This window comes from Monodelphis domestica, chromosome 4, assembly GCF_027887165.1.
Source record: "Monodelphis domestica isolate mMonDom1 chromosome 4, mMonDom1.pri, whole genome shotgun sequence".
Classification (NCBI taxonomy): domain Eukaryota; kingdom Metazoa; phylum Chordata; class Mammalia; order Didelphimorphia; family Didelphidae; genus Monodelphis; species Monodelphis domestica.
The window spans coordinates 132,724,303-132,739,168 of NC_077230.1; the positions used below are offsets into that span (position 1 = coordinate 132,724,303).

General features: G+C 36.3%; 1 protein-coding gene across 5 annotated transcripts in view; it reads right to left on the bottom strand.

The window, feature by feature from the left end:
- Window positions 1-14,866, bottom strand: part of ZRANB3 (zinc finger RANBP2-type containing 3) — a 210,242-nt gene that overhangs the window by 40,854 nt on the left and 154,522 nt on the right. For all 5 annotated transcript variants that reach the window (XR_008911173.1, XM_007494093.3, XM_007494092.3 and 2 more), the window contains exon 12: window positions 11,637-11,789. Coding sequence is in view for 4 of the 5 variants with exons in the window: in XM_007494093.3 (XP_007494155.1) it covers window positions 11,637-11,789 (153 nt within the window). In the remaining variant the exon portion in view is untranslated. The remainder of the gene's footprint in view (window positions 1-11,636; window positions 11,790-14,866) is intronic.

The following is a 14,866-nucleotide window of genomic DNA, read 5'->3' on the forward strand; positions in this document are numbered from 1 at the left end:
GGTGGCCAAAAGCTTTAAGACATCAGTAATCTGATCTTGTCACAGGTCAGGCTTTTGGATGCTGGCCTCTTGGCAATCTTAGACCAAAAAGTCCATAGAAATCCACTGATTATCGAGGAAATATTGACAATTATTTTGAGTGACAAGGGGAAAAATGTAGGAAAATATTTCTAGAGATGACCAAAACACTAAAAAGAGTGTTTTGTTTTGCTATCTACTGGAACACAATATCTAGTTTTAGAGAAATTCCCACTAAAAATCAGTTGTTTTGGTCAGAAAAACTAAAATTTATTGCCTTAATTGTCTGACACAAACTCATTTTGTGACCATGAGCAATTCACTTATCTCTTGGTGTCTTTGGAAAAGATTTAAGCATAAATTATAGGTAAATTGCTGATGAGCAGCTTTGAAGAGAATTTCTAAACTTCAAGTTCTAGGCAGTAAAGAAATCATGGGTCTGGACAAAAATGGAAAACACTGCATTAACAGAAGGAAAGATGATGTGTGTGTACTAGTTATGTAAGTGTGTGCACTTACTGTTATGAAGAGAAAAACAACATCTCTAACTGATTAATGATTTCCCTACCCAGAATTGTCCTAAAATGATAATATTTTTTAAATAGAGCAAATAATGAATCTACAGATTAACCTGCATGGGTAGAGGGTGTATGAGTAGAGGGTGTATTTATTTAGCATTTATTCCAAATCAATTTAGCTTTTATTCCACAGCGCTTAGCAATAGATAGCCAGAGTGTGAGAGGAATTTCTTTATAACAAATCAAAGAAAAGACAACCATTCATGAGGTAAGCAGAAGAAATGAAGTCTATTATATCAATTTTGATAGCTAGGGATAACAGAAGACAAACTATGCTGGCATGACACAAAGGGACAGTAAATCACTTTGAGTCCAAGCATATTATCTAAGATTCTTAAAGAAAGATGCTAATATAAAAAATAATCCTATGGCAAGAACTCATGCTGTCAACCAAATGAAAAAATAACAAAATAACATCAGTCATTTCTAGACATTTACACATAAGGGAAATAAATACAAATGTTCACATCTTATTTTCCTACTAGATCAAGATAACTTTAAACTGAAAACTAAGAGGGAAAGGAGAAAATTCCCTACATTTTAAAAAACCAAGTCACATAATCACACTGAGCTGCAGATATAAATTATTACCAGAAAAGACAATTCATAGGAGATAATATTCAAGAGTAAAATCAGCAATAAAACCTGTAGTCCCAGGTGTTTAAACACATATGTATAAAGATATGAGTAAAAACATACTTAATGCAAAAAAGAAGATGCAGCTACATAGGTATGTGAAATTGAGATTTATTTCACCCTACTAATTCTTTAGAATTTTAGACATCAGGCATGTAGACACCCTCACTTAAGGATTAAGTGTGGGGGAGGAAGGTCTATGACCCTCATGTGCTAGCAAGTGACAAATCAGAAACAACTGACTGCCCCCCTGAGTGGTCCAAAGTCAAGTTTAAGCCACCATTGGTAGATGTAAGACACAGGAAGTGACGCAAAGAACTGCCTTTATATTTCATGGTCACTTCCCATGAGGAGGTCCTTGCCTTGGAACTAGACCGTTGAGGATCTCAGGTTTGAGATCTCAGACTGCTTCCCTTTGTATTGCCACATGGTGAGTGAAAAGGCTGAATCCCTTTCTTTAGGAGGCCGCTTCATCTTGGAGGAGGCATCATGGCTGGAATCCATGTTAAATTTAATCCTCTGCTCCACCCCACCCCTTGACTGGGGCTCTGAATTCCTGCCTGGTTAGACCAGGCCAGAGCTGCTATCTCTCTTTCTTTTTCTCTCTCATTTCCTTAAATTCTTCCCTCTACTGTAAATAAACTACCATAAAAGCCATTCTGACTTGAGTAATTCATTGAGATTTAGTAATTAAATCCCTGGAGTCCAACTAAAAATATATTCAGTCCAACCATAAATTCTAACCCTTACAGGTATTACTGATATTTGGAGGTATGGGGCTAGTACCTAGAATTTGGCTACCATAGGGTGAATCTTATACAAATGGAACAAAATAAGTAAAAAGGATTGTATATTCACACTTTATATTAAGAAGATATATTCCTATGAGGCAATCTAGGAACTGGAATGAGAAGCTCTCAGAAGAGGATCAAAGGAAAAGAAAAACAGAAGTAATCTAATCATGAGGAATATATTACAAACCACTAGGCTGGAAGAAGAAATTAGATGAGAAGACCATGAAAGAGATCATGAATGGGGTATGAAAGCATGATGAAGAATTTCCACTACATAGTGTCTGTCTGTCTGTCTCTCTTTCTCTCTCTCTGTGTTTCTCTTAAAAGCTAGAGGGTAAGGTACAGGACATGGAGTTCAAATCCTACCTCAAGACACTAACTAGGGCAAGTAATTTAGCCTCTCTTCCTCAATTTTCTCAACAGTAATAAGTAAGGGCTGGGCTTAATAATTTCTAATCTTCCTCTCAACTTGAAATTTATGATTCTCTCTATCAAAATCAAGGTAGCAGATAAGCTTTTAACTTGACTAAAAGTTAAGATATACTTCTGATATAGAGATTGAAAAAAAGAAAAGCTGAGTTTGAATTCTGTTCCATATACTTAATAGCTGTGTAATCCTGGGCAGATCACTTTAATTGCTCATATACCTCAGTTTCCTCATCTGCAAATTTAGAAGGATGGATTAATGGTCTTCAAGGTCCTTGCAGCTCTAAAACTGTTAAAAAATAGAAACAATGACAAAATCGAGAGAGAATGAAAATGATACCTTTGTTGAGGATAAATAAAGAGCAGTCCAACATATACCAGATTCAAAGAAATTCAAAGAGTTCATAACAGGTATAAATTTATCCTAGGGCCTAAAATTCTATCCTAGGGAAGTTGACCCAAGAGGAAAATATGAAGGCCAAAAAAGAAATTACTCAGATGAGGCAGAAAAAAAAGGGAGCTGCCTAAATAATCCAGTCTGTATACATAATGAATTTATATTTTTCAGTTAAATTTAATTTTTAGTTCTTCATTCTCTCTTCCATCTTCTCTCCTCCTGACCTGAGAAAGAACAAAACCTCTATAATGAACATGCATAATCAAGCAAAACAAATTTATGCAACAGCTGTGTGTGTTAAATTTAACATATTTAAAATTTTAATGACATTACATTTAATCATTTAAATATTTGAAGATGTCCATTTGTACATGCACATATGTACAACTCCCCACATTCCCCAATCTATAAGCTAAGTCTACTGCTTCCCTATGGGAAAGGGGGTAGGAGAGCCATATATTTTAAAGATATGTAGAAGATAGAAGTTCAGACAACTGATGATGAATATAATTAATCACTCAATGAATGATCAACAAGGGCCTGCTATGTTGCCAGGCACTGGACAATACAAAAACAAAAAAGAAATAGTCTTTGCTCTCAAGTAGCTAATGCTCCATTGAAGGAGGCAACAAGTGTATTGATATAAGCACATAGAGAAGCACCCAAAGAGAACACAATACAACCTTGAACAAGGAGCTATTAGCAGCTAAGGAGGCCAGGAAAGACCTTGACCAGTAAAGTTGATGTTGAAAGAAATCAAGGACAAGTCATGAATTAAGTAAGAATTTATTGAACATTTCTATGCACCAGACTATAAAATGCAGAAAGGAGTAAAGAAGGTATTCCAGTGAGGAGGCCTGTGAGTGCAAAGGTAAAAGTGATGGAGATGGATATTTGTATGAAGAAACAGCTGGATCACCGAAAGCAGAGAAGGGAGTAATGTGTGATAAAACTGCGGAGGTGGGAACAGATTTGATTGTGGAGTTTTGTGTTTTTTTTTTGTTTTTTTTTTTTAACCTTTACCTTCTGTCTTAGTATCAATTCTAAGACAGAAAAGGATAAAACTGCGGAGGTGGGAACAGATTTGATTGTGGAGTTTTGTGTTTTTTTTTGTTTTTTTTTTAACCTTTACCTTCTGTCTTAGTATCAATTCTAAGACAGAAAAGGGTAAAGCAGCTGGGGGTAATTTGCCCAGGGTCATACTGCTGGGAAGTATGTGAGTTCACATTTGAACTCAGGACTTCCGGCCTGCACTGCACCTATATGCCCTTTGTGGAGTGTTTAAAATGCCAAATAGAAGGGCTTATATTTGGTCCTAGAAGCAAAAGGGAGTTTACCGAGGTGGAGAGGGGAAAAGGGGAAAAAGGTCAAATTTATTCTCTAGGAAAACCATGGACTGGAATGGAGAGAAACTTGAGAGATATCAATTAGTAGGCTATCATATTGCCCAAGAGAAGGATGATAAGGGTCTAAATTATGGCAGTAGCTATGTAAGTGGAAAGAAAGGGACATATGTGAAAGTTCTGTGGAAATGACAATATCTGGCAACTGAATATAATGATGGTTTCTGTAATAGGGGATTATTTGAATGGCAAATGATAACTAAAGATCAGATCTGCCAATCTCCTCCCTTCCTCCCTTTTTCCTCCCTTTACCCACCTTGGTTTTCCTCCTTCCTTGTCCCTCCTCCCTTCTTCTCTGCCTTTCCAGTTGATTCCTCTGTTGGTCTCTCTAATCAACTCAGGTGAGTTTTATGATGTCTCAAATAAAATACTCTTTCTCTTCTTTAAGATTAAGTAAGGGATTTATTGGGGAAGAAGGGAAAGATAAGGAAATGGAATGAAAGAGGGTTTGGGGTTTCCCTAACACTAGAATAATTCCTAGGTTGGAGGATGGTGGAATATGGTTCAGATTGGGAAATTCATTAACAAGTCTGGAAATTCAGTCACTATAGCACAGCAGAGAAATTAGAGAAAGCTGGACTTTGGTCCAAGCCAACAGACCCTTCTTCCTTTCTGTCTCCAAGGCAAAGAGACCAAGACTTCAGTTTGTCTCCTCCTTTCCCAATAGCCTTTTCTGGTTATCATTCCAATTAGAATGTTCTCCTCAAATGACAGCTCAGTAGTCCCAGTTACTCCAGCTCTGTTGCAAACTTTTCCTTCCAAATCTTTCTTCCACAACACTACACCTCGACAGTAATAAAGAAATAAAGAAGATGCATAGGTTTTGAGAAAAAGGTAATGAGTTCTACTTGAGAAGCCTACAAAACACCGAGTTTGATATGTACAATAGACACTTAAATGTCATAGGGCAGGAGTTTAGGAGATACTAGGGTTAAACATACAGACCTGGGAATCATCTTCATAGAGATGATAACTGCATCCACTAGGGAGGATAAAGTCACCAAATGAGAGGGAAGATGGTCCCAGGATTGGGCCTTGGGGGATACTATGTCAGGGGAAGTGACAGAAATGATGAGCTAGTAAGAGACTGAAAAGTTGCTCTCAGAGAGAAGAAAAGTAATACTGAAAAACCCAAAGAAAAGAAGAATATCCAGGAGTAGAAAATAGTTAACACTGTCAAATATTCATTTCACATGATGGGTCAAAATAGTATTTCTCTAGGTGTGTGTGTATACAGAGATGAGCCCCTCATACTTAAAAACCATCAATTATTACCTAAAAGACAAAATGTGAATTTATTAGGATTTAAGGCCTTTTACAATCTGACTCCATCTACATCTTCAAAGTTGTTTGGGTTTTTTTAAACACAGCTCCCTCAAGCAAGATCATTTTAGCCGTCCTGTTTTCCATTTCCCATACTAGATCTCCATGTGCCTCCACTTATTTATGCAGATAGCTCCTGGTGTTTACAGGACCCTTTACCAAGCCCCCTCCCCCTTCTTTTCTTCCTTCAAGGCCTACCTCAGATACCCATTAAATCATATCTTTTCTGAGTGGCCCGCCTGAAAGTTATTTTACACTCTTCAAATTTCTTATATTTCACAGTACTTTTAAAGAGCTTTACTTTGCTCTTGTCCTAGTCTTTCTTGTATGATGCTTAGACATATGCCTGCATTACTGTATTTACTTCTAATTAACTAACTTTTGGGATAAGAAACTGTAGTTTTGTATCTTTGTATACTCAATGCTAAGCACAATTTTTAGCACATGGTAGGTGTCCAATAAGTGGTCAATTGAATCATTATTAAACATACTAACTGTATTTTATGATCCATTTCACATATGATAAAGAACGCAGAAGGGAGAAAACTAGGTTACTAAAATGAACCTTAGATGAGCCAATACATTTCCAGTATTTAATCAATGACAAGATTAAGCTAAAAAATTATCTTCTAGCTACATTCTTTGTAAGCAGGATGTCAAGTGCTATGAATATAAAACTACAGGTAATTGAGTCTTGTTATTTTTTAGAAATAAATAACTCTTTTAAATGACTTTTTAAACAGTAAAATTAAAAAAAAGAAAATTAAGATAACTTAAAAATCTTAAATGTTATCTAAATGTAGCAAAATATTAATTTTCAGCATGAGGTTCTTTGGCAACAATGAAATATGGTTAAGGGAATGTGTCCATGTGGCAGACCGAACATGGGAAAAAGAACTGTATTTTCCTCCCTTCATTTATACAGTTGGCAACTAAGTTATTGCTTTGCTTTCCATTTATTCAATGTTGCTTTTTGTTTAAAATGCTAGGAATAAAAACCTAAAAAGCTTAGGATAGTGAACTTTTATCCAAAAAGTTCAGGGATCTAATAATCTTTTTGCTCTGTTTTACACTAAAGTAAACTATCATTTTTCTGAGATGATTCTCTTGGCAATGGCGAGGATAAACATAAGGTATTAAATTGGAGGAGAGCAAAAGGAAATCTAGTAAAACCAATAGATGCAAGATAAGCACTTGATAGATTACTATGGTTGTGGCTAAACAAAAGTATATTAACAAAAAGGGATTGATTTCCTTGCAAGATAGATTCCTTACAAAAGGCAATTCTGATAAAAATTCATTAGCATCTTGATACATCAATTACTATGTTTCTAATGGAATGAATTTCAGATCATTAAAAAAACCCTATATGCTTATAAATGGGTGATTGTAAAATATTTTAGTTACATGAAAAGTAGACTATTTAACTGTTCATGTTTATATAGTTCTTTAATTTCTAACAAGCTCTTTCCTTTTTGTAACTAAAAAAATTTAAAAAACATACCCATAAGAATTTACTTATAAAGGATGCACATGGAAGAGTTATTTAATACATAAAAATAGCTGTGATTTTCTCTCAAAAACAGGTAATTGAATGAAATTTCTAGCCAAAGCCAAATGTTTGGTGTTATGTAAACAGATCTTGACAGTCTGTTGCACCCATATGAATAGTAAATTTTTCCACAATAGAAAAAGCAAACTTTCTTCATGAGTAAAAAACATGGTGGTCAGAGTAATATTACAATTCATTAGCAAAACATTTCTTTTCTATTATATTTTAAGATAATCCAGCAAATAAATAAGAATACTGCATCTTCTTCTCACAATGACCTGATTCTTCATAGTCAGGATTCAGTACAAAAATCAAGATTAAATAGTAAGTTTTATTATTTCATCAGTGTTTCAAAAGGTTTAACAACTCAAAAAATTCTGCTAGGTCCCTACCATATACAGGAGTGGTGTTTTGAATTTCATTATTGACTCATTGGATAAGCTGAATGACTTCAATCACTCTGCATCTTGGGAAATGGAGTGATTTATCAATTTCTAGTTACATATCCAACAAGATGTAAGATTAGGCATTTTCTTATACCCGTGTCCTCTCAAAGCTCTCCAGAACAGAAATTATGCACTATAGATGGAATAACTTCAGCTGTCTCTATAACTTAGGACACCAGAAATCCAAGAAGGCTTTAAAAAAGAAACCAATGAACTAACGCCTTTCTTCGGCTAACTCAGCACCCCCATCCCACTGATTGCTGCACTACCTGCAGCAAGGCTACAGCTGACCCAGCTTAAAGATTTGCAACAAAACCGGACCCCACACTCCAATCCCTAAAGAAAGAAGCAGCATTTTTCAGTGTCATATATCTGGGGTCTAGGCTGCCAAGTGTGCTGAGGCCTCAGATGCCAGATGGGCTGTAGTCTTCTATGCTACAAAAGGTCTCTGCATGAGAGTGGAGGAACAGAGGCAATGGGGCAGAACATGTGTCTGCTCAATCTCACAAATCAGCTCCTGGTCTCTTCCTCTTGAACCTACAGAAATCCAAAGTCCAAACTAGCTATCAATGTCAGCTGCAGTAGCACCTGTGTTCAGTGCTCTATACTGTTAGGAAGGAACTGAGGTATAGGGAGAATGAGTCAGGACACAGTGTGTGTGTGGCTATGAAATAGCACTCCTTGAAGCCTGAGGGAAAGAACTCAACATAGAGCCGGGGCCAGTTCTGTCTGCCCCAAAATGAGCTGAAACAGAGACTTAGACTGAATTGTATATTGCCAGATGAGAAAGGAGGCTAAGATGCTTTGAGATTCAGCCCTGATTGAAACCACCATGAGAAAAGAAAATGAATAACAGAGAAAAATAAGGAGGGAAAGAGCCCCAAATTAACAAAGATTTCAAGAGGAAGAAAATTCAAAGACCTTGAGCAGAAACAGATAAATTAACAGGGAAAGCATAAACAACAAATGAATATATCAGATACTCTAGTATCTAGAAACAAAAGAGAGGACAATTGATTGGGAATTGTAAGAGAAGATCTGTAAGATTTGAAGAGAGAAATGAGGATTCTGCTGGAATGGGGGAAGGGCAGGAAAGAGAGAGAATTCTGAAGGTAGGGGAGAAAGTAAGCTGATCTGAACAGTTAGAGAGAACCTTCTTTGTGGGAAGCCCATCAAGAAGGTTGTCCGAGCAGATCTCTGATCCTGTACCATCTTCCTGTGACTCCTGACCCAGTACCCCAAGAAGACAGTCAAGTGAAGAAGACTTTACCAAAAGCCATTCACTATTAGAAGATTCCTCTAAAATCCCCGAAAGTCCTGAACTTGATATAGTAACCAAGACAGTCAGAAAGTCAGGGCTTCATCTCAACTGACCCCAAGGGGTCAACTGGCCAGAATTTGGGAGAAGGGGTTCAGTTATTTTAGGGACTCCTTACTACCTCTTTCCTATTGCCTTATTCCTGAATTTATCTGCCCCATCCTTTATTGTTGTTCCCTTAGAAATAAACCGTTTTCATAAGAGCAAGAGACTGACTCCATAATATTCAGGCAGAAAGACTTGGAGTTGGGAGGAGGGAAGTGACATTCCTCTCCCCAGAGAGAGAGAAGTTGTCTGTGACAAACGAAATCAGCCAAGTCTCTGAGAGAACAGAAGTTAAGGATCTTGAAGGCGGGCAGAGTGGGTTAGCCAGGGAGAGCTGAGAAGGCAGACAATCCATCCTCTCTGTCTCTGCCTCTGTCTCTGTCTCTGCCTCTGTCTCTGCCTCTCACTCTCTCTCTCACTCAACTCCATCTTTACCTCACTCTGGTCCCGACCCAGCAGAAGTGCAAAAGCAATAACTTTAATGCAGAAAGCATGTACAACATAAGGATTATAGATTTCCTGAAAGAACACAAGTCAACAAACATGAATGCCATAATTCAAGAAATAATATACAAGAAACTTCAGAACATGGAAAGGAGAATATTAAGTGAAAGAATGCATAAATCACTTCAAATAAAAAAAAAACCCAAGGCTAACAACTTTAAAATACATAGTGGTTAAATGGTTAAACTTAACTATTCACTTTGGAAATATCAGTTTACCAACTGTGCAGAGGAAGAAGAAAAAGACTAGATAATAGGTGACCAATTAAGATGCCACTGCAATAGTCTTGGTTAGAAATGATGAGTGTCTTTAGTACTCTGTGAGTAGAGAGAAGGGACAGAAGAGATAAATGAGGTAAAATCAACAAGATGTGGCAATTGGTCAGATCTGTAAAGCATTTAGCACAATGTTTGAAATATTAACAGATACTGAATAAATGCTAGCTCCCTTCTTCCTCACCCTCTTTCTAGTATATGAAAATTTTTTGACAGTCCTATGCTGTTTGCCATGATAGAAAAATCTGACATGGTGCTACTTCAGAGTTTTATAAAAAATTCAAAGAATTCCCATAGAACTAGGAAAAATAAACTAGAACTTTAAAAATTCTCTGATGCCAATCAGACTGGTGTGATTGCTTAAATGGAATTGGCAGGATTTTTGGCATTATATAGGAAAAGCCTTAATGTTTTCAGTTAATTTTGGATTATTTTATATTAGAATTCATCACCCTTAATGATGATTTAAAATACCAATTCTCTGAACATGGGGACTGACAATCTCCTGCTAACAATTTCTATTCTTGCCCAAAAAGCTGTAACACTGCCTCATCCCAATATATATTGACTTTCTATAATGATTTCCTTCTAATTTATTTGGTGGAATGACCATGTGGGACTCAGAACAACTTAAAATACCATTCCTTTACCATATTTCCAAGGCTACAGTAATTGTAACTAATAAGCATGCTTCTTTATAAATAAAATTTGGAAAAATAATAAGATTTTAGTGACCTAAGCTTGAAATATATTATCAGAATTAAAAGTGATAATTTAGGGTCAGAGTGCTGACAAAGGTGGGACATAAAGAAAGGGTTAGGGTACCAAATAGTCCTAAGATAAAAGGGAATTAAGGAAATTTTAGAGAAAAATGCAGAAAATTTAAATGATTTCCATAATGAAAATTTAATACATGTAGAAATTATTTTTTATTTAAATATAATTGTTTTAAATATTTTTATGAGTGCCTTTTTTTAAAACCCTTACTTTCCTCTTTAGAATCACTACTGTATATTGGTTCTAAGACAGAAGAGCATGAAGGGCTAGGTAATGGAGGGTTAAGTGACTTGCCTAGGATCACACAGCTAGGAAATGTCTGAGGCCAGATTTGAACCTAGTACCTCTCCTTTCTAGGCCTGGCTCTCAATCTGCTGAGCCACCCAGCTGCCCCGCTTTTAATACTTTATAGGGAAAATGGCTACCAGTTTTAACTTTTTAACACAGAACTTTTACTAGCTGCCAATAGAACACAATTTGAGAAAAATGATCTAGTAAATTTGAGAGCTGTCTTTTTTGGCAAGTCAGTAAGTACCTTCTACATGAATGGCAATTTTTTGTATTATTTTCTTTTTCCTTATCAAAATTTGAAAGTGTCTTCAACAGCTATGTGGTGTAGAGGAGAGTGTCAGACCTGCAATGAGGAAAACCCATCTTTCTGAGTTCAAATCTGACCTCAGATGCTGATGAAGTTTTGTGTCCCTGGGCAAATCACTAACCCTGTTTGACTCAGTTTCTTCATCTATAAAATGAGCTAGAGAAGAAAGAGGCAAACTACTCCATTATCTTTTTTTTTTTAAACCCTTACTGTGTATTGGTTCCAAGGCAGAAAAGTGGTAAGGGCTAGGCAATGAGGGTTAAGTGACTTGCCCAGGGTCACACAGCTGGGAAGTGTCTGAGGCCAGATTTGAACCTAGGACCTCCTGTTTCTAGGCCTGACTCTCAATCCACTGAGCTACCCAACTGCCCCCCTCCATTATCTTTTATGAGAAAACTCCAAATGACATCATGTAGAATGTAACAAGACTGAAAAATAAATTAAGAACAACTTCTTCATTAACATATAGCTGCCTCTTTGAAGACTGTTATAAAGTGGTTGTGATTTCAATATAGAAAGACTTAAAAAAAATTCAGGTGGCCTTACATGGGTGAACAAAACTTCATTCTTGATTTCTTCAAAATTTTCATTCGGAGTCCAAGCTTCAGCAAATTTCAGGAAATCCCACTTTTCTTTATCACCTTCTTCTGCCTCAAGTTTCTCTTTCCTACCATTCAATGTGCTACCAGTAACGATGGCCTGTAGGATTGTGAAACAGATGAGTTTCAGTTTCAAATCTAACTGGAGCTATTAAAGTTAATGAAACCTTAATTTTATCTTACACTTAATCAGACATTCTTCACTATGAAGACTTCTTTGTGCTTTAATGTTAATGACACGATCTGTAGCATTTTGCAGAATAATTATAATACCTAATCGTTAATACTTATATTTGATGAATTGAAAGGTCTCAGACAACATTGAGATTTCATTAAAAGTTGCTTATGTTTTAATTTCTTAAGAATATTGCCTATTATTCTATTTGGGGTCTAAATAATATTCTTTTTTGGGAATTTTTGAGTGTCTGCACCTTTACCTTCACTAATCCATAACTTCGTCAGTGTGAACATTTTGTCCAAAATGCTAGTTTAGAACATATATATAGGTAGACACACACCCCCATATATATATTGCCCATTGCCAACTTAAATGTAAAGCTTTTCCAGTCTATGATGACCTGCTATCTCCAAATTAAGATTAGACATCAGAAGAGACTCTAGAAAAGATCTGTATATTTGAAAAATCACAACTAATTTAATTGCCAGAAAGCTCTAAACTACTAAATCCAATACCTTTTTCTCCACATTTTTTTAAACCCTTATCTTCCACCTTAGATTCAATACTATGTATTGGTTCTAAGGCAGAAGACAGGTAAGGGCTAGGCAATGGGAGTTAAGTGACTTGCCCAAAGTCATATAGCTCAGAAGTGTCTGAGGTCAAATTTGATCCCAGAACCTCCTATCTCTAGGCCTGGCTCTCAATCAACTGAGCTATCCAGCTGTCCCCTTTCTCCACATTCTATTTGACCTCTGTGCAGCTTTTCATACTACCAAACAAGCTCTCTCCTTCTGGACACTTTCTCTTCCCTAGGCTTATGTGGCACTTTTATAGATATACCAAATACATATCTCATTACAATTCCCCTAAAACTGATTTTCTTTCTTAAAATTTTCCTATTTCTTCTGAGGTTAAAATTTCTAGTCACCCAGGACTTTTCTCCCTTTAACTCCCAAAATGAATTGTCAAGTCTTCTCAGTCTTCCTACCTGAAATTTGCCACATTTATTCCATTCTCTCTACTTATAAACCTCCTATCCTCATTCAGACCTTCATACTTTCTTGCTTGATTACTTCAAGAACCTCTTAACTGGTTTGAATATATATATATATGTTTCTCTCCCTTCTTTTTCTTTTTTTTAAGGATGCATTTTTTATTGGCATGATAAATCTTTTAGAAAATTGATCCTTGATATTCTTTCAAATGCCTTGCTTCATTGTTTCAGTTTCAGAATAGACAATCTAAAACTTCTTAATATGTGTATTTTACTGAAACTCATTTAAAAAAAATGGAGACCTTTCATTTGAAACCATAGCCCCAGAGTGTGTTATATCATAGGATCATATTATCACAGATTTGGAGTTAAAATGCAATATAGAAGTCATCAAGTCCAACCTTCTAATTGTATGGATGACAATTAATTAAGACAAGAGATATTAAAAGACATGCTAGGTTTATACTGCTAGGAAATGTCTAATGTCTAAGGTAGGGTTTGAACCAGATCTTCCTAATTCCAAGACCAATGCCCTCTCCCTTACATTATGGATCCCTTCTCTTATATAGTATTTATATTGTCCCAAGAAACTTGCACTGATTCAAGACTGCATTAAGTGAAAAACTAAATAAATCATGAAATAATGCAATTTATTAATGGAAGGAGCCTTAAATATATTATATAATTCAAATACCTTATTTTATAGATTAGGAAGTAACCTATCAACTCCTTAGGGCAAGAGACTATTTTTGGTTTTGTCTTGGTATCTCCAATACCTAGCATGGTGCCTATATAGTAATACAGTACTAGTACTTTCTTAATGAATTGTTATAACATTGTGAAGTAGACCCAGCACAGTGAGATTATGTTTCTCTCCTTTCAATACATCCTTTATAATTCCTAACTTGTTATTCCTAAAACACAGAAATAAGCATATAATCCCCTCAGTATAAAATAGACTAATAAAAATTTAGATTCTCTGTAGTTGTTATTACTATCTTATTCCGTAAATTATCACATTTATACTTATCTGTTATACTTTCTGTCTACCCTGTTTTTGTACACAGGTGCACATGTTATCTCTTCATTAGAATGTGAGCTCTTTGAGGATAGGAACTTTGTTTTTGCCTTTCTCTGCCCAGGAAAGAAAAGCAGAAAGTATTTATAAAGTACCCACTGTGTGCCAGGCACTGTGCTAAGCACTTTACTATTATTTCATTTGATCCTCTCAACAGCACTTAAAAAAGATAGATCCTTTTATTATCTTCCAGCTAATGAGGGTCTGAGGATAGATTTGAAATCAGATCTTTTTGACCCCAAGCCCAATGCTCTATCTATTGCATTACCTAACTGCCTAGCATAGTGCCTGCCACATACAAAGTGCTTAATAAATGTTTTGCTGAGGGGCAGGTAGGTGGCACACTGGAAAGAGTGCCAAGCCTGGAGTCAGGAGGAGCTGGGTTCAGATATGGTCTAAGACACTTCCCAGCTGTGTAACACCCTGACAAATCACTTAACTCCATTTGCCTAGCTCTTGCTCTTCAGACTAATTGTTACTAAGACATAAAGTAAGGATTCAAAATAAATAATACATAAATATTTGTTGACTGGCTGATACCCACATGTAGATATCTAGAACCACATTGGTGAATATATGACATGTGTTCTGGAGAGTGCTCTCCACATGTCTGAGGACATGCCCCACCCCCTGTCTGGGGTAAGGAGGCAGCTCATTTGCAGAGTGAGGGTGCAGTTTGGGCACTCGGAGTCTAAAAGATTTGCCATCACTGGTCTAGGAACTCTCTCCACAAAATACAAATCCATTCCCCTCTATAATTTTGTGAAGCTCATAAAGGTTCAGTGGCTTCTCCCTTTCATCCAGCAAGTGTAGGAGCCATGCCTTGAAACCAGATATCCCGAAATTCAAACCCAGAACCTTATCCCCTAGGCTATGTTGCTTCTTGACTTCCAGATATTAAGAAATTAACAAATGTGTGCTGGGTTA